At 46.5% G+C, this 26,264-nt stretch overlaps 1 protein-coding gene across 1 annotated transcript in view; it reads right to left on the bottom strand.

The window, feature by feature from the left end:
- Window positions 1–26,264, bottom strand: part of TFCP2L1 (transcription factor CP2 like 1) — a 126,770-nt gene that overhangs the window by 87,760 nt on the left and 12,746 nt on the right. The window contains exon 2 of the mRNA XM_086957102.1: window positions 17,167–17,315. Coding sequence (XP_086813228.1) covers window positions 17,167–17,315 — 149 coding nt within the window. The remainder of the gene's footprint in view (window positions 1–17,166; window positions 17,316–26,264) is intronic.

Raw genomic sequence — 26,264 nt, 5'->3', positions numbered from 1 at the left:
GTGTCGAAAAACCTCCAAACTCAGGTCGGATGCTTTCAGACACATAGTCTGTTCCAATTCGGACTGGCTGATTAAGATACAGCCGGTCAGAGTTGAAACCGGCTGGTCATTCTGGCTGGCTTCCGACGGGCTGAGCCTGTCAGCCAGTCGAAGCCAGCCTGTAATCCAAATTGACGGCGGTTTACGCCGTCCGGATTACGATGCACGGTTTCCAGCAGGATTGAAAACGTGTTCGTGGGCCCCTAGCAAGGCTCACTTTCCCTTGCGGCCTCCAGCTGGGGCCGAAGGAGCACATATGGTGCTACCCTGTTAATCCCTGCAACTTGGTGTGTGCCACAGTGTGCAGGGATTAACATAACCTCACATTTTCCTATTGGAGCATGTACTACGGCCGGTTTACTTTCTGGGAAAAATGGGGCCCCTGCCTAATCGGATAAACCCTAGCAAGGTAAAGTATTTTTTGGAAAAAGGAGCGTGCACACCGGGTTATGTGTACTAATAATTCATGAGTAACTTAGACAAGCATGTTATAATAAATCATTCTCCACCCATGGAATTCTGATCAAGGTAATTTTTTGTATATATTTGATATTTAGTCTTTGTTGTTTTGTTTGATTTTTATCCTTTTTTTCCCCTTTTTTTCCTTATATATACTCTTACTTATTTTGTTACAAAAAACATTTTTACATACAAAACATTAGGATGGTTTCACATTAAAACTATTTTTCTTAAAACAACATCATCACTATTTGAGACTTAATATAAGTGCAGAATTAATTCCTTCAACGCGGTTCGGCCGTTCGCCTTCCTCAGGAAATCTGCCTTGTTCTCTGTTATAATAACCGTAGCTTTTTTGTTGGAGCGTCGTGGCTTCTAATAGATTTATTTCTACACTTGTACCCGATTTATCAGGGGACCAGTTCTTTGTTTCTTGAATGATGGTTATCTTTAACTGTGCTTGGCTGTCTGTCCGTCTTCATCCCAAGAAGGCAAAACTGATACTTTTATATCAAAGCCAGTACAAATGATATAAATGTTTTTACCTGCAGATAGTAGAGTTGCTCCTCTACGCTTGTCGCCTCATTCAGGTTAGCCGGTCCTGAAGTCCGGTTAACCAAATTGTCTCTATTTTGATAGTCTGTACTCTAGATAGCCGTAGTTTGTGACCTGAAGCAGATCTTCAAAGTCTTTCACTCTTAATATTATGGCCGACTCCTAGGTTTAACTTCTTAATGACCCCTGCTGTGGCTTCTTCACGTTTTACCATACATCGGATGTATTTTCTGTTGAGCCCTTCGATAGGCCTCTAGTTCGGGTCCTGAACCAGAGGCATATCGAAGGGCTCAACAGAAAATACATCAGATGTATGGTAAAACGTAAAGAAGCCACAGCAGGGGTCATTAAGAAGTTAAACCTAGGAGTCGGCCATAATATTAAGAGTGAAAGACTTTGAAGATCTGCTTCAGGTCACAAACTACGGCTATCTAGAGTACAGACTATCAAAATAGAGACAATTTGGTTAACCGGACTTCAGGACCGGCTAACCTGAATGAGGCGACAAGCGTAGAGGAGCAACTCTACTATCTGCAGGTAAAAACATTTATATCATTTGTACTGGCTTTGATATAAAAGTATCAGTTTTGCCTTCTTGGGATGAAGACGGACAGACAGCCAAGCACAGTTAAAGATAACCATCATTCAAGAAACAAAGAACTGGTCCCCTGATAAATCGGGTACAAGTGTAGAAATAAATCTATTAGAAGCCACGACGCTCCAACAAAAAAGCTACGGTTATTATAACAGAGAACAAGGCAGATTTCCTGAGGAAGGCGAACGGCCGAACCGCGTTGAAGGAATTAATTCTGCACTTATATTAAGTCTCAAATAGTGATGATGTTGTTTTAAGAAAAATAGTTTTAATGTGAAACCATCCTAATGTTTTGTATGTAAAAATGTTTTTTGTAACAAAATAAGTAAGAGTATATATATATATATATAAGGAAAAAAAGGGAAAAAAAGGATAAAAATCAAACAAAACAACAAAGACTAAATATCAAATATATACAAAAAATAAATTACCTTGATCAGAATTCCATGGGTGGAGAATGATTTATTATAACATGCTTGTCTAAGTTACTCATGAATTATTAGTACACATAACCCAGTGTGCACGCTCCTTTTTCCAAAAAAAACTACGGCCGGTTTACAGCAGCAACACATGCTCCCATAGGGAAATATGGGGATGTGACTGCACCATGTGCGATCACATCATGATTAGGCAGTCAGGATCCCTGACCGGAGGTTGGTCGGTCCAGTTTCCGTTCGCCCGACATCGTAATAGGCCCTTTAAAGTTCAAATTAAGAAAAAATATATGAAACACATACACATCATATCTGCTCTTGCAAATTATATAGAATTGTAAGACCTTGAAATTGTGATGCACCATTCCATCAATTCATGGAACTGGAACACGAAGCAAGGGCCATCATTCAGCTTCGAAACATGGTGCAACGAGTAAAATACATGCATTTGACAAGCACACTTAGTCCCCATTAAGTAACTCTGTTTCCAACATGCACAATATGCTCATTTTACAAACCTAAAGTGTTAAAACTAGTTAATTTCGCAAGTACAATAGAAAATGATCAAACAAGAATATAAACAAAATGAAAAAACAGCAAACAAAATGATCAGAGTGGTTAACTAACCGCTGTATATGCCGACCTGGAATACATACCTTCTACAAGACAAGTACAGACACCTACGGGTACTACCTATTCCCAAATTAAATATTTCACATTTGGGCAAAACACAAAAGTTTCAATGAGTTACGCAAGTATTGATTATCTGCAATCTCCTCCAACATGAAAGTAAAATGGTAAAATGGGACTGAATACCTTTAGCCCTAAAACCTCCCTTTCAGTTTGTGCCCAGACAGTCGTGCTGGTTTTACTCTGTCGTGTTATGCACAGTATTGCCTGCAACTGTGTGATTAGTCTGAGGTTATAACTTCAACTTTTGGTCCCAGAAATGCTAAAAGCCACTCTTTCATTTGCATGCTGCTACTTACCCTAGGTACAAATAGAAAAAGCGTTTGGAAAAAAAATAATCACACAGAAGCAGAACTCGTATGCAGTGGCGGCTCCTCTGCTAAGGCAGAGGAGTGCCGCCTACTGCTTTTTAGCGGTGAAATAAAGGAAAAATAAAAGGATATGAACTCAACGTTATTATTAAGTTATTTGTTAGTGCTGAAGTTGTGCGGGCCTGCTCTACTCTATGAGCGGGGGAGCGAGCAGTGGACACTACAAGTAAGTGTGAATGTTTGGCCGGCCTGCCCGGACCGGCCAAACATTTAAGCACACGTTGCATTTTCTCCAACCAGGCTGTATTGCAGCCTGGATGGAGAAAATACACAGGCTCCCTTTGCCTGTCTAAGCGACAAACCGCAGCGCTCCGACTAATTACAACGTGGGGACTGGTTATAGGGAGCCTGGGTGGGCTTCATGTTCCGGCCAGGGTGAGGGACTATGAGAAGAGATGAGGCGAGAAGGTAATTTAAAAAACAAAAATTAACGGCCACTTCCCTTCATCCCCCCGCCCCGGCTCAGCGCCGGCCGCCACTGCTTGCACATAAAGTGACCAAGCCTACTGGAGGAAGCTAGCGAATACTAAATATCTATGGAGCGCACCCGGAGCAGCCTCAGTTACTAGTCATTCAAAGACAGTCAGAAGAATGTAGCATAGGTGGTTAAGACACCTTTACTCATTCCCTAATAGTAACTGGTAGCATTACATCTTCATAGGTACTCCAAGTAAAGGAATAATGCTCTTTAACCACCAATTCTTTAAATGAAATGCATGGCGCAGACCCAAAGTTCACCTTGTATACCTTGAAGAATTGTTAATGGTTCACACTCTGCTGCAATAGCAAGCCAGACCTAAAAAATATTGATGCCCTTGGATCTGAATTCACATGACTGTTTCTACCGTGTCAAACCAGTACATTGGTTAAACCAAATGTAAATGCAAACACTTTGTGCCTGATTATAACCACCAATTCTATAAATGAAGTGCGTGGCGCAGACCCAAAGTTCACCTTGTATACCTAGAAGAATTGGCAATAGGTCACACTCTGCTGCAGTAGCAAGCCAGACCTAAAAAATATTGATGCCCTTGGATCTGAATTCACATGACTGTTTCTACAGTGTCAAACCAGTACATTGGTTAAACCAAATGTAAATGCAAACACTTCGTGCCTGATTAGGAGTTGGCCGTGCCGGAGCAGGGCAACATGCCCCCACCCTGCCAAACTTGATGGACAGATTACGAGTATTCTAGTAGTCTGGCTGGCAGTCCTTTGGTGTTCCCAACGCACCACAATGGGAACACCAAAGCAAGTTCTTGCACCGCATAGACTTAAGCTCATGTTATGCAGGAAATCGGTGTGCATGCAGACGGAGAGCACCACATGCCCCCCTCTGCATGAATCCTAATAGCCAGACGCAACAGGGGAGGCTGCAGGGCCCCTTTAGTTTCCTCACCGGCAGCAGTTTCATGGTGCGGACACTGCCATGAGGAAACTTGCAATATGCTTGGCTGGGCTGCAGCGGTTGGACCAAGCATATTGCGGCCTCATATTGCTGCACCACCACCAAGGATCACAGATTCCTGTCCGCTGCAATGGTCCCAAAACAGTACAACCACCATACTTGTAATACGGCGGTCGGATCACTGGTGCGGTGGTCACCGACCGTCACTGCACCTCCACCATGGGTTCAGCGGTCCATACTCTTAATCATGCCCTTGTTAATCTAACAAACCTTAAAGCGGTCACTAGAATAAGACCAAATAAAAGGCACAGAGGCTGGGGCAAACAGGCTAGCAGGAGGTGATAAAGACCATTCCTCTACTCCAACTTGATATAGGATGCATCACCTAGACCAAGGAAACAAGTGCTGAATCTGCATAATGCATAACAAAAAGTTTTGATGCAACACATTATGCGTTAAAGCATTGGGAAGTGATGTATGAATGTTATCATAGCCTATGTATAGTCTGAACTCAAGTAGTAAGAAATTATAAAAACCTGTACATGCTGGATTGCAGACTGATTCAAGAGTAAAATTCTATAAAATCAAAATAAAACAAGCATTGGCATAGCCAATAGGTCTCGCCTTTGGTACCTTATAAGTGTTTAGTTATCCAGCACAGTATCCTTGGTGCAACAACATCAAGTGTTGCATGGCTAAACACATATGGTCCCAAAGGCGAGACCTATTGGCTATGCCAATGCTTATTTTGAGTGAGTGGCTCGTGCAGGTATGCCACTGTGAGGTAGAGATGCTTTTACAGGAGCCCCTGTGACATTGTGCCTCTTCAAAATGTATCTTGGGTCTGGTGCAATACTTCTAGCCCCTATTCCAGTCTTCTTGCACCCAATGCATCCTTAAATGTCCCATGTGTATGTACACTCCTATTACCCCTGCCCTCCAGTGACACGTTACCGGTGGTGGTGGTGGATGTGGACGTGGTGGTGGTGGAGGACGTGGTGGTGGAGGTGGACATGGTGGTGGTGGTGGACATGGTGGTGGTGGTGGACATGGACGACTATTGGGTAGGAGGGTGCAAGCAGAATGCGGACAGAGAAGAGTATCCCGAAGGGGGCACACGGGAGAGCAGAAAGAGGCTGAATATTAGATACAATAAAATGTAAAGCACATTAAAGCGCAATGCTCCTTTAATGAAAAGAAAACACGCTGTGCCTGCAGTGAGAGTGGCTCACAAAGAAAAGAAACAAGTGTGGCTCCGGTGTTCAGTCCTTTTAAGCTCCTTTTATCTAGACGCCCAGTTTGTTCAGGTGTGTGTGCGCTCTGACATCTTGTGTACTGACTTGTCTCTTGAAACCTGGTTGTATTTCTCAGCTCCCGTGTGCGCCAGTCAGCAGCCTGAATTAACTTAATTTACACCACATGGAGTCTATGTCAATGTCATCTGTCACAAGACGTTAAATGCATGCAGTCACAAAACTCTGAATCTAGGAGATTTCATGGAACAGCAGAGTCCCAACAGATTTAAACTGAAGTGTGTTCAAGTTATGATTCTTCTGTCAGTAATGAAATAAAAGATTTGGTGAAACAGCGAAACCTTTGACATGTTTCTGATGTGGAAACATTAATAAACTATACACTGCAAACCAAGGTCGGTTTCAGAGGCAGATATGAGCATTTAAAAACCGCTCTATTTAGAATTGCTTTTCTTCTGCTTATCTGCGTGAGAGAGAGGGGGAGCAGGAGGTGAGCCCGGGAGTGGTGCGTGCGCAATCTGCTAATTTTCAAGCACTGCACTCGTGCTTGTGGCGTGCCCCTGCTCGCTCCTGCAAGGTGGATGCCGCCACAAGCATAAGTGTGTTCTTCCAAAAAGAGCAGAGCGACGGCTAAAGGTCCTCCTATACAAAGCATGCACGCTGCGTCGGTGAGACCTAAAAATAATAATACAGACCAATCAAACCACAAGCATAAGTGTGTTCTTCCAAAAAGAGCAGAGCGACGGCTAAAGGTCCTCCTATGCAACGCATGCACGCTGCGTCGGTGAGACCTAAAAATAATAATACAGACCAATCAAACCCCATGAGCGCATGGGACACTGGCAGACAAGTGTAACTTATCATTTAGAACTTAAAAGCTCTCAGTTCAAGTGATCTACAATTGTCAATTTGGATGTAAACTCCTGCTTCGGCCTAAACTGAGGTTCTGACAGACAAATTAAGCATCATGGGGCATATTTATGTGGTTTGTGTCATGCTTGCACCACGCAATGGTGTAAATCTCGAAAGATTTAGAAAGCCACACAAAGCCACTTCTAGTGGCTTCATACATCTGGAGTAAGGCAACACAGTGCAAATCTCTTACTCTGTTCTGGGTAAGCTCCCATGGATTTTGACACATTCCCAGATTTACAAGGACTTGCAAACCTGGGAATATGCCAAAATCTTTTGGCTTCCTTGGGAAGGAGTAACAAGAAAGCTTTATTTCTCTTCGTATTTTCCTCTATGTGCTGCATTTAGCTTCAGGATTCTTTTTGTGCGGGAAGTTGCCACTTCCTGCACAAAAACAATCCTCCCTAAAACACAAGCACCACTGCAACATGATGCACGTGTCCCTGCGTTGGCGCTAGGCTGCCAAAACTGCACCAGTGCAATGGAAGAGGATAGGAATGAGACATATTGGATGAATATGGTGCATTCCTACACTTTTCTCAAGTCACAAGGCACCACAGCAAGGTGACTTGCTGTGTCACAATTTCCATAAAAACGCTCCTCAGTTTGCACCATTTAGGTATTGCAAACCCTGGGTCAAGTCGTGTAGGCAAACTGCTCTAAATCTTAGTTTGCAACAGGGAAAATATGTCAACGAGCACCAGCCCCAATATTCGGTCAGTAACTGGAAGGATGTGCAAATGCACCACGGGTCAAGTCGTGTAGGCAAACTGCTCTAAATCTTAGTTTGCAACAGGGAAAATATGTCAACGAGCACCAGCCCCAATATTCGGTCAGTAACTGGAAGGATGTGCAAATGCACCACTGGTAAAACCCTATTCATGTATTGTGATTGTACCAGGTATATGCCTAACTTGTTAGAAAGGCCTGGATAGTGGTGTTGCAATATTTTTGCATACATCCTCCATACCAGTGTGTGGCACAAGGTCAAATCGATTTACAATAACCTAAATAAAAATATGAACTCCCATCTTGGACCATGGTGTGACAGGTGACTTGAGAGCAACTGCTTCAATACATCTCAACCCTTCATGAATTAAATGTACTCATGAACACAGCAGTCAGTAGTGCTGGCTTTTTGCATGCACTTGCAGCCAGACTTGTGGAACTTGTCCCACTTGCCCTTTTTTAAAGGCCGCTTATGTACTTCCTATTAGACATCTAGTGGTACTCGCACAACAATGCTTGAGACGTTGAATATGTATATCTACAAATACAAGCCTCTCGGAGTTACCGTGCCTGAACTGCTCACCATGTGTGCATTGAAATATCAAGCAGAAGGGCGTGTTCCGATGGGTATAACACTGCACAGTGAGAATATTCTAACTGTAACAAGATACCTGTGGAGGGCATAGAGGTAATGGGAGCCAACATGTATACACGGTATAAAGCTCTCTGCCACTTCCATGACATTTGGCTTAATCCCCCAAAAAAAGAAATTAAAAAAGTCAAATGTAATAATTCTAGAAAGGATTTTTCGTGTTATGCTGCAGTTCACATGCTAAGAAATGACGACATCTTATTTATTTATTTATTTATTTTGAAAGTTTTATATAGCGCGAACAAGATCTTTACAGATATCAGAGCGCTTTACAAGGACACTGGGGTGATAGAGTAATACAAAGTAATAGTTGAGGTAGTTAGGTACAAGGTGCGTAGTTACATAGGTAGGTCAAAAACAAGAGGTAGGTCACAGGTGAGGTAGTGTCGGTACAAGGTGCATAGTCAAACAGTTGCGCCAATAATATAACAAGCATTTACAATGCAATGGTTTCGCCTTTGTTAAAGTTAGAGCTATTGGCATTGCTCTTGACATTATTTTTATTTATGTATTTTTTAACATAAATAAATGGCATTGTCATTTACAATGCCACTAGCTTTATCTCTCGCAAATGACACACACAGAGCCCCCCCCACACACACAGCCACACAAAGCTCCCCACACACACAGCCGCACAAAGCTCCCCACACACACAGCCGCACAAAGCTCCCCACACACACAGCCACACAAAGCTCCCCACACACACAGCCACACAAAGCTCCCCACACACACAGCCACACAAACCTCCCCACACACACAGCCACACAGAGCCCTCCACACACACCCACATGGCACAAGCAGGCAACAGGGGCACACTGAGGCACAAGCAGGCAACAGGGGCACACGGACGCACAAGCAGGCAACAGGGGCACACTGAGGCACAAGCAGGCAACAGGGGCACACGGAGGCACAAGCAGGCAACAGGGGCACAAGCAGGCAACAGGGGCACAAGCAGGCAACAAGGGCACACGGAGGCACAAGCAGGCAACAGGGGCACACGGAGGCACAAGCAGGCAACAGGGGCGCACAAGCAGGCAACAGGGGCACGAAAACTGAGGCACAAGCAGGCGACAGGGGCACACGGAGGCACAAGCAGGCAACAGGGGCACACGGAGGCACAAGCAGGCAACAGGGGCGCACAAGCAGGCAACAGGGGCACGAAAACTGAGGCACAAACAGGCGACAGGGGCACACGGAGGCACAAGCAGGCAACAGGGGCACACGGAGGCACAAGCAGGCAACAGGGTCAGGAAAACAAGCACAAGCAGGCAAAAGGGTCACAAGCAGGAATTGTAATTTAGACATGGGGGTTGAACTCACCACTATGCTGTGAATGCACAGTTGGGACGCTTTGGGCGCTGAGGAAGGCAGTGGTCTGCCGAAATGCATTCGCCAGTTTTTTCATTAAAGTTGCTTCCAACTGTATCCTCCTGGGTCTCTGCCTCGTTCCTTTGGAGGGAGTTTTGTGTTCATATATATATATGTGTGTGTGTGTGTGTGTGTGTGTGTGTGTGTGTACGTGTGTGTGTGTGTGTACGTGTGTGTGTGTGTGTGTGTGTGTGTGTGTGTGTGTGTACGTGTGTGTGTGTACGTGTGTACGTGTGTGTGTGTACGTGTGTGTGTGTGTGTACGTGTGTGTGTACGTGTGTGTGTGTGTGTGTGTGTGTGTGTGTGTGTGTATATGTGGATTCTGTATGGCGAGAACCTAACCAAAAGGCAGCACAGCTCTGTACAGTGTCAAAGGCAAGCAGTCACTATTCCAAAATGACAGCCTTTTTGGCAACCCGAGATCAGCATCTGACAACAGATCACTCCCATGTCCTTCCACAAAACGGATGCCAATGGAAAAACTCTGAGAACATGTGATCCACAACATTTGGAACAGTTTGAACCGGATTTGTAGACAACAAAAAAAGATTGTTCTAAGCTCAAAAGGAAACTCAAGAATGTCCTATGCCAGGCCTTCTCTGGACTCACTCCTGGACCTTCTGACCCCTGGATTTGTGTCAGCTGAGCCGAACTTCCCTACCAACTCTGGGACAATCTCAGTCGATGTCAACAAAGAGGCTACTTATATCCGCCACTTACAACAGGAGCTTCAAGGCAGTCTTCCAGAAACTGAGCTTATGTGCTTTTCTCAAAGGGGGGGCTTTGAGGGTATCGGGTGTGTTTCTGCAACGCTAAATCTGATCCACTCCTTAAAAAGAGCAGCAATGGCGATTCTGCCAGAAACCTCTGGCCACCATGGGGACATCAAAACACAATGCAGTTTCGTGATGCATGCACTGCACAAGCAGTAGACAAAAGTTTACACCTGCTGTTTGTAGACACCCCAGGGGGCTGGACAGAATAGCATGCGAGGCCCGCCCTGTAGACTGCACTCTGTAGCAATCTCTAATGCAAGATTACTGATGGAACAGTTTGTGCCTCAGTTATACGGACAGTGATTTTCAAGACCAGCTTATCCAGCACAAAGCACCACGCAACAAACTGGTGCCGCCTCACAGCTCTGCTCTTTATAACACAGACACATCACGTTAGACAAAGCAGGTCTCACTTTCAATCAGCTGTTTTTTCGCCAACATCTGGGAATGGCCTCCAGAGTCGTTAACCAAAGTTTGTATTGCCTGCAGCGTCGAAAATGGTCTAGAAAGATGGTTTTAGAAAAAGGCACATCGCCACTGAGTGGCTGTCAGAACCTGGTGAGCCTGGTAGAACATGGTGGGGTCAATGCGGTTCCCAGTAAACCAAAGTCACAACTGGTCCTAACCGGTACTGCCTTGGCTGCACAAGTAGAGGGGTGGAATAATCTGCAGGAATTCAATATGGACGCCTGCGCTCATGCATTCCAAGTATTTTTGCTAAAACAAAGGTGTACTTGCTGCATGGCTTCACAGAGGTGTCCAGAATACCCTATGTGGTACCAAATTTGGGGCACTTGAATTTTTTGGAACTCACAATTGGCTCATTACAAGCTACAACCATTAAAATTCGCCACACAGCCCCGAAAACGCGAGCCTCCTATTCGCCTACGTGAACACACAATCACTGAAATTAAAATGTAAAACTGCCGGCCCTCTCTATCCTAGAACACCCGTATGCTACCAAAAAAGTGCCGTTATACTAGTAATATACGTGCATCACCTCTTCTGAAAAGTGCTGGTACTCTCAAATTATAGAAGTGCCTGCCTGTCCATCGTAAGCAATGTGTGTTACTAACACTGCCGCTGCAGGGTGTAAATACTACACATGGTTTTTCCCTGTAGGGTGTCAGAAGATAAGTCTGTTGTACTATCCTGTGTACAAGTTACTGCTGGTGCTGTCTTACAAGAAACCCTGCTGCTGCCCCTGTGAAAGCTTGAACTGTAGATGTGTGCTAGTCTGCACTTGTACAGCGCTCTCGACGCAGCAGCAAGAGAAACATCTGGAGAGAGGAAGCCAGCTCCCAACAAGCAAACAGCACTTAACCCGGGACATAGGGCAGCAACGAGCCAGGTCACTGCCCTCTGTCCTTGGGACAGACAGAGAGCCGCCTGCACTTGGAAAGCCCTTCCAACCTACTGGGAACAAGAGCGAGTGGTCTTAGGTTACGAATGTTCTTAGGTCTGACAAAGAACGTATAATGCAAGCCTTTGCCTACTTGAGACACGATGCTCTATTAGAGACGGGCCCATGTGGAACAGCAGGGCTGAAAGAGGCACGCCAAGCGCGTGAGCTTACCCCATGGTCCTGCCTTCGGAAGCAGCCGGACCAGCTTGCAGCTCTGCCCAACTTTCTTTTCCTGAAGTCTCGAAGAGCCGCTGCGAGCGAAGTGAAAGCGAGTCACTTCCTGAAACAGCACGCCCGCCTCCGCGAGCTCCGAAGGGGTGGCCTCTGCCTGTCGTGACATCAAGGCAGACAGGGCGCACCTCGCCGCTGCCGAGGCTGCCTCATGGTGGGAGGCCGTCTTAAAGGAACATTGTCATTTCCACCGAGGTCAGTATTTGCAGGAACACACTGATGCTTCAGTATGAAGAAAGAAACCTTTGTTTAATTTCCCACACCAGGAAACAAGCGGGAGGGGGAGCAAGGGAGGTGCCGGCAATGCCGGACCAGACACGGGGGCGTTCCCGGCGTCGCGTGACGTCGGCAAAAGCCAAAGAATGTCGGGAACGCCCCCGTGTCTGGTCCGGCATTGACGGACAGGCCCCTCGTCCAATGGCAAGGCTCCGTTTACGGAGCCAGCCAATCAAGGACGAGGGCCGAACGAAAGCCACACTACGGTTCTCAACAGGATTTCGCCTGCGCGGAAAAGCTGCGCAGAGCGCAGCTTCCGCTAGGCGAAACCTAAAGAACAAAAATAAGGAGCATATACTTGTTTAAGCGTGCTTAAAATGTTTTTGGAGATAGCATAAAGGTGGGATGATCCTAGTAGTTTGACAACAGTTTAGGCTGACTGTTTGGAAAAATACAAATAAAACTGCATGGGAATGAGTTAACCACCTGATGTACAAGCAGTTTGGAAGGATGGCCATTCATTTAGGTGGCAAGTGTTTCAAGGATACCATAGCAAACGAATACAGCCACCAGTTAGCATAATAAAAAACAACTTCCTATTGCAGCACCATGGCTGCTGTGCTAACTGAGTACCTGGAATTGAATGGTGACAAAGCAGAGATTCATGAACAGACTAAGCTGTGAAACGCGCTGGTATGAACGGGCTTTAAACCACTTCAGAAATTGAAAATCACAACATTTTCGAATCCCTCTGGAACTTTCCGTGAGACATAACTTGCATTCCACCAATCCCCCAATTAATAAAAAAACTTGCATTCCACCAATCCCCCAATTAATAAAAAAACTTGCATTCCACCAATCCCCAATTAATAAAAATCATTCAGATTGCTCATTCATAAGATTAACTCCTTCTGCTCCACCCCACCCCACGGTAAAAAGGATATTCTAAATTTGGAAGAAAAATACTATACAAAGATTTTTTTTATTTATTGACATTTGTTAAGCGCACGGCTACCCCCAACGGGGGTGTCCCGGCGCTTGGTAAAGTCTGAGATAAAGTCAATGAAATCCCTGCACAACTTATTATGCACATTGGACTACCAAAACCTTAGATTTGAATTTCTAAAATCGTAAAGTGAAAAGGCAAAGTACTTTAGAAAAATATAAGCTTTTAAAGCAGTCTACTTCTACATGTATTCTTTTGGTGAATAGGAGAATTGACTGGCCCAAATCCAAATTTTTTTTAAAGTGCCCATTTGTAGGTTAACAAAAAGTTGTTGGGGCTTGGTCTATAGGAAGATTACACAGTGTAAATTATGCTGCAACAAAGGTTACCTTGATATACAAGAAAACAACATGAGCACATCTACAAAAAATTGCAAACACCTGGTAGCCAGTAGGTAGTTCTAATAAGGGCTAGAAAAATTTCCATTGAAAAAGTGTTTGATTTGCTAATAGCTTTGGAGCCATTGGACACAAAATTATTAAAACACGCTTGCCACTCACTTCAGCTGCTGTTTGGAAAGTTTTGCGGTAATTCATCAAGCGTGGGCGAGAAAACGTGTCCAAAAACACGCTTTCCTGATGCAATTTACCCATATGATTTTAAACAAGACTAGAGCCCAAACGGCTGAACAGTATTACACCAAATTTGGCAGAAAGGTATATCTTGGTTCCGAAAGATCTGTTTTTTGAAATTTGATTTATGTATATCTATTTGTCGCAGAGGATCTGCAGAACCGACAGATCTCAAGCAGAGATCTAATTGTCTGTCATCACTTCAACCAGGAAGTGGTGGCAGCCATCTTGGGGACTCAGGGCCAGGTCAAAATCCCCTAAAACAAAACAAAACAAAAAAAAAACACAAAAAAAAGCCACGCACAAGCGATGTATTCGCATTTTATTTATATGCCCCACCCCTGTAGGCCAGGTCCAGGGGGTGGGGAGAAGAATATATCATATATAGGAATTGGCGGGGGACACTCGTGAAATCATGTATTGTTATAATTAAGACACTAAGGGCCATATGTATCAAGCAAATTAGCATTCGCAAAGGCCGAAATTCGCATTGCTAATTTTCTAAATGGTATGTATGAAACATTTTGGCAGCAAAATAAGGAGTCGCAAAATTTGCCATTCCTTATTTTGCGATTGCACTTAAGGAATCGCAAATTGATAATCGCACAAAGGAAAATTAATTCAAAAATGCCCATAAGGATTCGCAAATTACCACCAACTTCTAGTTGGTGGTAAGTTGCGAATTCTTTTACAAAAGCAATTTATTCAAAATCCAAAGGTGCCATATGACGCTCATACATGCCCTAAGGGCATGTATGTGCGCCATATGCCCACACATGTCATTTTCAGGGGTGCAGCAGGGTGTTCTTGTGACACCCCTGCACCCTTGAAAATATTCCTAAATTGCGATTAGCAAATTGCTAATCGCAAATTTCCCCTTCATTCCTATGGGCCTCCTGGCCCATAGAAATGAATGGGAAATTTGCGATTAGCAATTTAGGAATGTTAAGGAATCGCTAAAAAGAAGTGATTTCCTACATACATACCATTTTGCGATTTCTAAATAGCGATTCCTTAAAAATTGCTATTTAGAAATCGCAAATGGTCATGATGATACATATGGCCCTAAACGATCAATTTGTTCTATCATACAGAAATTAATTGGATGCAAATGGTGATCAGTAAAAGAGTACAAGCACAATGCACTGAATGTTGTGACATTCTTACTAGATCCACCTAATCCTAGATAAAAAAAAAAAAAAAAAGACTTAAAATAGGTTCTGCCAATTGCCAAACTTGGCAACAAAGAATGGTAGGGCTTGGTAAGGACTAACAAAAGAAAGAAACTCAAGTTACACTGAATAAACAGTGGATGTTTTACAATTCATTACTGCTCTGCCTAAAAAGATTTAGCCAGAGTAGATTAGCTATCAGACCAAATTTTACTGTGCAAGTTCATCCTTCACTAAACGGTAGGATTGTACATTTTTGTCTTAAGTCTGGCTACAGAATGCGTTAGACTTCAAAGAAGATCATGTCATCAATTCATAAAAAAATTACAAAAGTGCGCAGAGATTGGGCTTTAATTCAAACCATTGATTCATTCCCTTTTAAGTTTTTCATAGTTAAGCATTGCATGGCTGGGTAGTCCATAAATGGTGTGGCAGTTCATGGATGTTGCAAACACAAGGAGATGATGCTCGGAGCGCTGAAACCTTTCAGACACTCACCCCAGTCACAGAGCTGGGTTGAATTCAATGTCATTCTTTAGCTCACCCCAGGTCAGACCCAGCCGTATGCAAATGAGGCTTGACCTTCCTTAGCTGGATCTGAACTGGGGTAGCGAAGTGAGCTAAAGAACGATGATGGATTCAACCCAGATCTGTGACTGGGGTTAAGTGTCTGAAAAGTTTCAGCACTCCATCCATCATCTCCTTGTGTTTGCCCTAAGTTGGCAGGGTATGCCCTGATGTGGGTCCCTTGCTCACTTCGCCACTGTATTCAAAATAGCCTGGCTCATGAGGGATGTTACCAGTCCAGAGAAGGCCTGGCTTGGCAGTTTGGGCTGGACTGTTCCCATGAGGCACAGGGTCAAGACTGATTTGCATTTAGCTGGGTCTGAACTGGGGTGGCGAAGTGAACTAAAGAAGGATTATGGATTCAACCCAGATCTGTGACTGGAGGGGAGTGTCTGAAAAGTTTCAGCGCTCTGTCCATCATCTACTTGTATTTGCTTAGTTCATGGATGTTTACATAGTCTCCAACTGCATACCCATTAGATTTTGTGACTGGGCCTCAAGTGGTCCTTTTACTATGCTAGCATCAGTGTGCACTCTTTCAATAGTTTACCTCTGACATGAAGCCTAGTAATTGCTGGTTTATGGGGTTTGTTTTGTTTCGATCTCTTATTCTGTCATTTAGGCCAAATGCTATTAAGTAATTGCTCTTGCACCTTTAAGACTGATTCACACACTAGCCAGAGCTGTGGTAATAAACATCACCTAGTCGAAGATGGTAGTATTTTTAATAGAGTAATGCAGTTACCTTGGTATGTTGCAAGCAGATTTGAGTAAATTCAGCGCAAAGCGGCGAGGCCTGAAGGATGACAATCACTAGTGTAATACCAAGAAAAACAGCACATCACCGTGCCTGGTGACAAAACTTACTTCAGGGTGAGAGGCCTTAGAGTAAATTAACAAAAATGTAGAGGTAAGAGATGGAGAGAGCTGTGTGCACTAAACAGTAATACAACACACTTCTACTGGGTTAAGGTTTCACCAGTTTATTCCAGCTGAGACAAGAAATTTGAGTGATGTGAAATTATTAAGATGCTAACTGATAAATCCCTTGCCTTTTTCCATTTACTCCCTTGGAAGTCAGGCAGCATGCTAACTTGAAAAGGGATGTATTTAGTTGTTCAAAGCAGTACAACTCAGGGGGCTTCCGATCCCAAGAGCGGCATACTTTCAAGAGACTTAGTAAACCTGAAATCTATGGAAAACAGATATGTTATATTTTAATTCTTAAAGGGATTCACAAAAATCTTAGTCAGCATGAATAAAAGGATTTCCATGCATGCTCTTGCACCAAATTTGATGGATTATCCACCAAGCAGGCATTAACCAGATCATATGGAAAGATGCAATTGCTGGGTCGGTGGTGTTTTGGAAGGGGGTATTAGACAGGGAATAAGAAGAAGAAAAAAAAAAAAAAAAGAATTACCACACACATCAATGAAATAAAGGTGTAGCTTCTATTCCTCATTTCACCTGGGAATCCTTAACTTTAGGGCGCTCCAGTGCTGGAACCTATTAGTGAAATGTTCAATAACCACACATTCACACGTAGGTGTTGAATAATTTTGCCTGGCTATCTCCCCAGCCAGATAAAACTTTTCTGTCCAAACACGAACCTCAGAACTTTCTTGAATTAAGCTGTTAGAAGTTAGGAAGCAGTTGACTTTTGGTTTATTTTGATACCAGCGAATTCCACTGCATACAACGGGTTACCCTTTCACACATCGGATGGATTATTCCAACCCCACACACATCTCACCTTGATTCAGATAGGTCAGGGTCTCTTCATGTAGTTTGACAGCAGGTGAAGTTGATGAACACAGCACGTATTGGAAAGGGCTCAGTTTGCTGTGATCAGGTGACAGCTGGGGCTCCTCTTGTTTGAAGATTGGCAGTGCAAGGACATCACTGAAATAGAATGCATATAGTGAACCATAAAGCTATATGTTGAATTCAAACACTAAAGTTATTACTAAAATGCCAAAACATTTCTACTCTTTCCGAAATGTTCCAGGTTAATACACACAAGGAGACTGGGAGCACATTCCCAAATCTAATTTTGCTCTCCCATATAAACAGTAGAATTGATTGCAAATACCTAGATTTGAAGGAGTCTGTTCTGACTGAATAATTTCCCCTTCTCTGATTTTTCGATTTATTCAGGGTCAATAAACAAAGTAGGCAAAAGCAGTAGCATATGATCCCGAACATTGTCATTCCATTCTCATTTCATAAGGAAGTGGAATTGAATTTATTTTCCGTAATCTGGTGGCTATTTTCCTTACGACTGCAAACTTGTATACTCTAGTTGGACTGTTACAATATGCCATAGCAAGACTAGAAATATATTGCTGTAAAGGAATGTGCAACACCTGTACCAAGTCAGCATCAACTTATTTCTGTAATTGCCCACAGAGTTTGGCTAAAATGTTACTCTCTAAACTGATTGCCCATTTTTATACTGAAGTCGAATCCAAAGATTAATTGTAAAATGAAGAGCTTAAAAATTGATGTCTGCTTTCTTTAAAGAAGTAAAGCAATAATGATTTTCTAATTATTAAAAATGGACAAGGCTAGTAGACTGCAGCACATGAACTAAATAGCAAAGCCTTCCACGGTGTGTTGGTTACCTCAGACACATCCCAAAGAGCTAATAATGAGCAGGAAACACTGCAAAGGATAAATAGCATATGTCACACCTGCCTAAAAATGTGAGGTTTCCACTTTTTCTGCATAAAAGGGCCTGTTTGAGATCTAATTCCGCATATTCCAACTGTTGATTTCCAGCATACTAAATGGTAAAACCAAGAGAAAAGGAAGGATCAACTGTATATAGCCACTGAAGATGAACCTTAATGACTGATTGGCTTTTTGACCTTCAGATATATTTTTACGGGGGTAAATTAGGAGCAGTTCTCTCAAGCCCCTTCGCTTTAACACCCAGAAAGATACCACGCAACACGATCAATCTTTCTCTGCATTTAAACTAGCACAGGAGCTTGTTTGTAGGCTTCAATTGCTACTAGAGGGTCACAGTCTTTTGGGATGCATCGCATTTATGAGCGAATCCTCACTTCTTCCAATGCAGTGGCTTTCCTTCACAAGACAGTGCTTTACTCAACGTTTCATGAAATATGGAAAATGTTTACCTTTTGCACTTTCATTGCTAAAATGTAATCTACTATTCTGGAATATGCACTGAGACAAGCATTTACAATGCAATGGTTTTGCCTTTGTTAAAGTTAGAGCTATTGGCATTGCTCTTGACATTATTTTTATTTATGTTTTTTTAACATAAATAAATGGCATTGTCATTTACAATGCCACTAGCTTTATCTATCGCAAATGACACACACAAACACACACAGAGCCGCCCCACACACACCCCCACACAGAGCCCCGCACACACAGCCCCCCACACACACAGCCACACAGAGCCCCCCACACACACAGCCACACAGAGCCCTCCACACACACAGCCACACAAAGCTTCCTACACACACAGCCACACAGAGCCCTCCACACACACCAACACAGCACAAGCAGGCAACAGGGGCAGACGGAGGCACAAGCAGGCAACAGGGGCAGACGGAGGCACAAGCAGGCAACAGGGGCACACAGAGGCACAAGCAGGCAACAGGGGCCCACAGAGGCACAAGCAGGCAACAGGGGCCCACAGAGGCACAAGCAGGCAACAGGGGCACACAGAGGCACAAGCAGACAACAGGGGCACAAGGAGGCACAAGCGGGCAACAGGGGCACAAGGAGGCACAAGCGGGCAACAGGGGCACAAGCAGGCACAAGCGGGCAACAGGGGCACAAGCAGGCAACAGGGGCACGAAAACGGAGGCACAAGCAGGCAACAGGGGCAGGTGGAGAAAACACAATTTTCAACAGCCCACTTGGCTCTGCAACAGTTGCCTTTGAAAAGCAATACGGCGTAATGGGCATGATCAAATCCCGTCCCCTGCATAAAAAAAAACAACAGCCTGAGGCGACTGCTAACACAGATGTAGTACAAGGCATTACACGGCAAGGGTGCTGCTGCCGGCAATTATCCTGGTATTTAAACAAATCTCTCTCTCTCACACACAGAGCCGCCCCACACACACCCCCACACAGAGCCCCGCACACACAGCCACACAGAGCCCCCCACACACACAGCCACACAGAGCCCTCCACACACATAGCCACACAAAGCTTCCTACACACACAGCCACACAGAGCCCTCCACACACACCAACACAGCACAAGCAGGCAACAGGGGCAGACGGAGGCACAAGCAGGCAACAGGGGCAGACGGAGGCACAAGCAGGCAACAGGGGCACACAGAGGCACAAGCAGGCAACAGGGGCACACAGAGGCACAAGCAGGCAACAGGGGCACACAGAGGCACAAGCAGGCAACAGGGGCACACAGAGGCACACGCAGAGCACAAGCAGGCAACAGGGGCACACAGAGGCACAAGCAGGCAACAGGGGCACACAGAGGCACAAGCAGGCAACAGGGGCACACAGAGGCACAAGCAGGCAACAGGGGCACACAGAGGCACAAGCAGGCAACAGGGGCACACAGAGGCACAAGCAGGCAACAGGGGCACACAGAGGCACAAGCAGGCAACAGGGGCACACAGAGGCACACGCAGAGCACAAGCAGGCAACAGGGGCACACAGAGGCACAAGCAGGCAACAGGGGCACACAGAGGCACAAGCAGGCAACAGGGGCACACAGAGGCACAAGCAGGCAACAGGGGCACACAGAGGCACAAGCAGGCAACAGGGGCACACAGAGGCACAAGCAGGGGCACACAGAGGCACAAGCAGGCAACAGGGGCACACAGAGGCACAAGCAGGCAACAGGGGCACACAGAGGCACAAGCAGGCAACAGGGGCACACAGAGGCACAAGCAGACAACAGGGGCACAAGGAGGCACAAGCGGGCAACAGGGACACAAGCAGGCAACAGGGGCACGAAAACGGAGGCACGAAAACGGAGGCACAAGCAGGCAACAGGGGCAGGTGGAGAAAACACAATTTTCAACAGCCCACTTGGCTCTGCAACAGTTGCCTTTGAAAAGCAATACGGCGTAATGGGCATGATCAAATCCCGTCCCCTGCATAAAAAACAACAGCCTGAGGCGACTGCTAACACAGATGTAGTACAAGGCATTACACGGCAAGGGTGCTGAGCACCCAGCCTCTCATACAGGCAGAACTACAACAGACCTCCCCCATCCGCTGTGCACCCATCTTGCCCTACACTAGACACCTGTCAAACAAGACTGCTCTACACCAGTCACCCAACCACGAACCACCGTATCTTTGCACCCAACCTCTCTTCCAAACTGTTCTACGCCAGACATCCTCCCCAACTGTGCACCCAGCCTTTCTTACAACCCGCTCTACCCCAGACACCCACCCACCCTAGGTGTGCACCCAACCTCTCCTTCAAACTGTTCCACACCAGACATCCACCCCAACTGTGCGCCCAGCCTTTCTTACAACCCGCTCTACACCAGACTCCCACCCACCCTAGGTGTGCACCCAACCTCTCCTTCAAACTGTTCCACACCAGACATCCACCCCAACTGTGCACCCAGCCTTTCTTACAACCCGCTCTACACCAGACACCCACCCACCCTAGGTGTGCACCCAACCTCTCCTTCAAACTGTTCCACACCAGACATCCACCCCAACTGTGCACCCAGCCTTTCTTACAACCCGCTCTACACCAGACACCCACCCACCCTAGGTGTGCACCCAACCTCTCCTTCAAACTGTTCTACACTAGAGACCCACCCTTCCCAGCTGTTCGTCCGGCTTCTCTTTCAAACTGCTCTAAGCTAGACACACACGACCCCAGCTGTGGACCCGGCTTCTCGCTGGCTCTACACCGGGGACACACCCACCCCAGGGTTAGCTGTGAGTCAAACAGCCTGATGTACACCACACCAGACACCCACTCACTCACTCCAGCTGTTCACCCCGCGTGCCAGACTGTTCTATGTCAGACACCCACCCTTCCATCCATCCCAGCTGTGCACCAGCGTGGCAGGCAGCATGCTGTTCACCAGACGCCATTCGCCCAACCATCCCAGCTGTGCACCAGCGTGCCAGGCAGCCTGTCGCCCACGTGCAGCAGGTGTGCACCGAGTCCCAACACAGCGCGGCTCTGCCTCAGACACCAAACAAAGAAGCCTCAATCTGACCCCCACTCCCTGAGCTATGCAGAGCACCTCTAGACCTCACCCCTGCCACACACACAGCAGCGGAGCGCACACCCTGCCGCACGGAGCAGGGCTGCGCTGGTCGATCACACGAGGCCAGCTGCACATGGACACACACACACGTCTGCACACAGCACCCCCACTGCCCGTCTCTGTAAGTCACTTCACAGACTGCTGCTGCACACCCAGGCCCTCCGACCAACTCTGTACCAACCAGGCAAGTGCCTCCCAAGATGCGCGGAGCCGCGGACACCAGCAGTCATCAGACACCCGCGCACCACTGCTTTGCATCGAGCCATCATCCCCGCCAGTGCCACACCCGCACAAACCCACCAGAGGCACCGAGCTGCACACGTGTGAGCTGCTCCACGGTCTACATCCACACGCCACAGCTCGGCCGTCAGGCCCTCACACAAAGACCTTCAAACACCAAATCCTATCCTAGGTTAGATGTGTGGCCGGTGCTTAGTACCGGGCGGAACTACGCCCCCTGCGCACGTGCGCTCCGAAGGGCTCTCTGTGCGCACACGCATCTATGCCAGACCCATCCGGACCTCCAGCAGCGCACCTGGGACTGGTCTCAGCCGCTCAGACAGGCCAGCTCCACGGCAGGCGCCCACCCAGCCCGCTGCGCACAGTCTCTCAGACACCCCTGCTCTACGCCCACACCCCGCCACAGCAGCAGCGCGCACAGGGCCTTGTGCACACCAGCAAACGACCCATCTCACTGTGCGCCCCGCTTCCCATATGGACTATTCCTACAGCAGACCCCCACCCACCCGTGAACCCAGTCTCTCATCTAGCCAGATCTACAGCGGACACCCAACCATGAACCTACTATTTCATCTAGCCAGATCTACAGAAGACCACCTCTAAACCTAGTCATTTGTCTACCCAGATATATAGCAGACACACCCACCCGTAAAAATAGTCTCTTATTTAGCCAGATTTACAGCAGACACCCAACCATAAACCTAGTTTCTCATATAGCCAGATATACAGAAGACCACCTCTAAACCTAGTCTTTCATCTAGCCAGATCGATAGCAAACACACTCACCCGTGAATCAAGCCTCATCTAGCCAGGTCTACAGCAAACTCAACCGTGACCTGATCTCTCATCTAGCCAGACCCCCAGAATACAACCTCTGAACCTAGTCTTTCACCTAGGCACATCCACAGCAGACACACAGCTACCAGGGAACCTAGTCTTTCATCTTTCCAGAGCCACGGCAGACACACACGCACCCATGACCGTAATCTCTCATCTAGCCAGACACACCCACCCGGGGAACCCTGTCTCTCATTTAGCCAGATATACAGCAGACACACATGAACCCATGAACCTAGTCTCTCATCTGGCCAGACACACCCACCCGGGTAACCCAGTCTCTCATCTAGCCAGACACACCCACCTGGGTAACCCAGTCTCTCATCTAGCCGGGTCTACAGCAGACGCTCAGCCCCAGGGAACCTAGCCCCTAATCCAGAACAGCTCTAACACCAGTCACTCTGCTCTGGGTGACTACCTAGTTCCCCGTGTACCCAGCCCGGATGTGCACCAAGACATGTCTTTGGAACCGCTGCAGCCTCTGCCTCACCCAGTTCGTGCCTTTGCTGCCCACGTCCTCACCGCCACCCATGGGCACGGAAGCACCGGCAGCGTATTCACCCCTTGAGTTTATTTTCCGGGCTCTGCCCCCCAGCCCTCCTCCTGCCCATGCCGTGTACACCTGTGCTCTCCACACACACGCCTCAACCCTCACCCTAGTTTTCCTTGTACCCTCTGATCCCTTTACCCCCACCAGTTTTGCTTTCACTCACCCTCCCAAGTACCCCCCCCTCCTCCCCCCCCATGCCTTGTGGCCGCGCCCCGCCCTCCCCTCGCGCTCACCCACCTGCCGCGCGCTGAGCTCCTTCTCCAGCTCCAGGGGTCGGTTCCTCCAGACCAGGTGATGCAGCGGGAACCTGCTGCTGTCCGGAGCCTGCCCGGAGCCCAGCATCATCCCTGGAACATGCCGGGCCCGCCTCCGCCGGCCCCGGAGACAACCATCCGGCTGACGGGAGCGCGGGGGGCGCTGCGGGGAGGAGGAGACTGGAGGCCGGCGGAGACTGCAGGGGACGGGAGGGGAGACGGAAGGCAGAGAGAGGGAGAGGGCGGAGAGCTGGGAGCGAGTGGAGAGCGGCAGGTTGGAGAGGAATGGGTAGATCGGAGAGAGACTGCTGGGGACGGGAGGGTAGAGGGAGGAGGGAGACTGGATGGAGGCGAGCTGGGAGTGAGAGTGCAGGGAGGTGGGAGGTTACAGGGCAGAGGAGCGCGCAGAGCGAGAAGCGCCGAGAGGGAGCCTGCCGGAGCAGGGAGCTACGGACTCTACGGGGGGCGGGAGGGGACACGGACGGCAAAGCACTCACGCAAGCAGGAAAGGGTGCCGGCTCAATGCCGGGACAGATTCGGGGGCGTTCCCAGCGTCGCGTGACGTCGTCAAAAGCCAAAGAATCTCGGGAACGCCCCCGTGTCTGGTCCGGCATTGACGGACAGGCCTCTCGTCCAATGGCTAGGCTCCATTTATGGAGCCAGCCAATGAATGACGAGGGCCGACCCAAACCCACACACACAACTCAAGAGGTTTTTTGGCACATGCGCAAAGCGCATGGCCAGTCAAAACCTAACAATGAATGACGAGGGCCGACCCAAACCCACACACACAACTCAAGAGGTTTTTTGGCACATGCGCAAAGCGCATGGCCAGTCAAAACCTAAAAAAGGAAGCGACAACAGAAGTCCAAAAGTAAAATAAATATCCACACACAGTCATGTTTGTCTATTAAATGCTTCTTGAATCGGGAGACCGGATAAACTAATTGTAAATCTGGCTATGCAGCTCAAGCCAATTAAGTGCATTTTATTTGCTTGAGGTGTTCATGAGCAGCGAATAATGTACCAACCTTACCCAGTAAACGGGGTTTTCAAGCTGAGAGAAATCAGAATCTGGTTTAAGGTGCATTTGTTGGATTTTTGAAAGACTGCCTCTAATCACAAGTTTTTCCAGGATATGCCTAGTAAGAGTCAAAAGCCAGTTATACCAGCCTGCTTCATGTTAGCAACTGAAACTAATATTTCAAAGCTTTTTGCTATATGCCTAATCTAGTGATGCAGTATCCAAGTTATCACGCTGAAGCTTTAAAATTGACAAACCTTCAAGATATTAAATGTACATCACCATTAATGGATCTACCACACTTCTACATCCACCATACCATACGATAGCAGCACTTGGTCACAGATTTCCTCTACTAGTGTTTTAATGTCCAAACTCAGCTGGGGAGAAATGATAGACATCACACAGAAACAGGAAAGGTGACAAATATTTAGTTACCAAAGGATATGAAAATGCAGGATCATGTACCATGGAAGCAACAAAGTAGGGTGCTGATGGTAAAATATATTTCTATATCCCTTGCCTACAGGCAAGAGCAGCCGAGGTCTTGACGGACGACGAATTAGCAGGTGCTCATTTATGAAAAGACTCATTAAAGAATACAGCAGCTAGACTTTTGTGGACCACGGCGATCGTGCTCTATTGATGAGCCGCATGTATTTATTTAAGAGAGCCCACACAGTTGTTTAAGAGAAGTTCAACTACAAAAGCGGGTTGCCTGAAGGGTGCACATAACCTCTACAGGTGTTCTGGGCGGATCAATGAGGACTATACAATCAAAACCCAGGCAATGCCTAATAAATAGATTTAAAAAAAAAGAATATGAAGACACACAATGCTCCAAATTACCATCCATTGAGCTCAAATGGGTGTGAATGTTTGCTTCAAGTCTTTTGTGATCCCATTGTGTGAGAATATTGCCACATTTGTGTGCTAAAGTCCAGCATATTAAATGCACGCTGCTTCAGCCCACCAAAGTCATAAAAACCCTGCTCACTTTATTTTGAGATGTAAGGAAAGGCAGCCGTGGTCGCTGACACTCTTTATATCTTCAGATACATCCCACATACCTCGTGGAGAGATGCGTAAGGTGTCCTTGAAGACACTGTTGCGACCCCGCAGTGCAGAATACAGAGCTGCATTATAGTTGTACAAGGGACTCACAAATTCCCTGGTGTCACTCAATGAATGATGTCAGCATAATTTACAGCCTCAGCTTACACTGTCATGCACTATTCAGCAAGTGAAAATGTGAGTTTTAAGTGCTTAGCTCTCACACCAGTGGACACCACGTTCTATGCTTTATTTAGGTGCAAATGAACACCTATTTTTTTCTGGCTGTGCATAGACAGCAGTTTGTCTATCATTTTCTCTTTTCACCTTGAACTAGTAGCTTTTGCGTTTCAGTGTTACCACGGATTGCTCAACCAAAACCACTCATCAATTGAATTGATAAACAGAATATGGTCAATTACCCATTGCTTGGCTTCATGGATGTAAAAAAAGACAATTACATTGGTTTTTAAAGATTACATTAGGTACATTTTCTAGCAGTGGTAACAATACACTACAAAATGTGATAACTATCCCATCAGAAGAGCAAGCTTTAGGTCTCGGGTGAACAGCGCAGATATAATCCATTCGTCAGCAGGTTCAGGCACTATTAACTCTCCAAGAACATACCTAGAATTTG

The sequence above is a fragment of the Lissotriton vulgaris genome, chromosome 2_1 (assembly GCF_964263255.1).
Source record: "Lissotriton vulgaris chromosome 2_1, aLisVul1.2, whole genome shotgun sequence".
Lineage (NCBI taxonomy): Eukaryota > Metazoa > Chordata > Amphibia > Caudata > Salamandridae > Lissotriton > Lissotriton vulgaris.
Note: the sequence above shows the minus strand (reverse complement) of the source record. Positions and strands in the feature narration are given on the sequence as shown.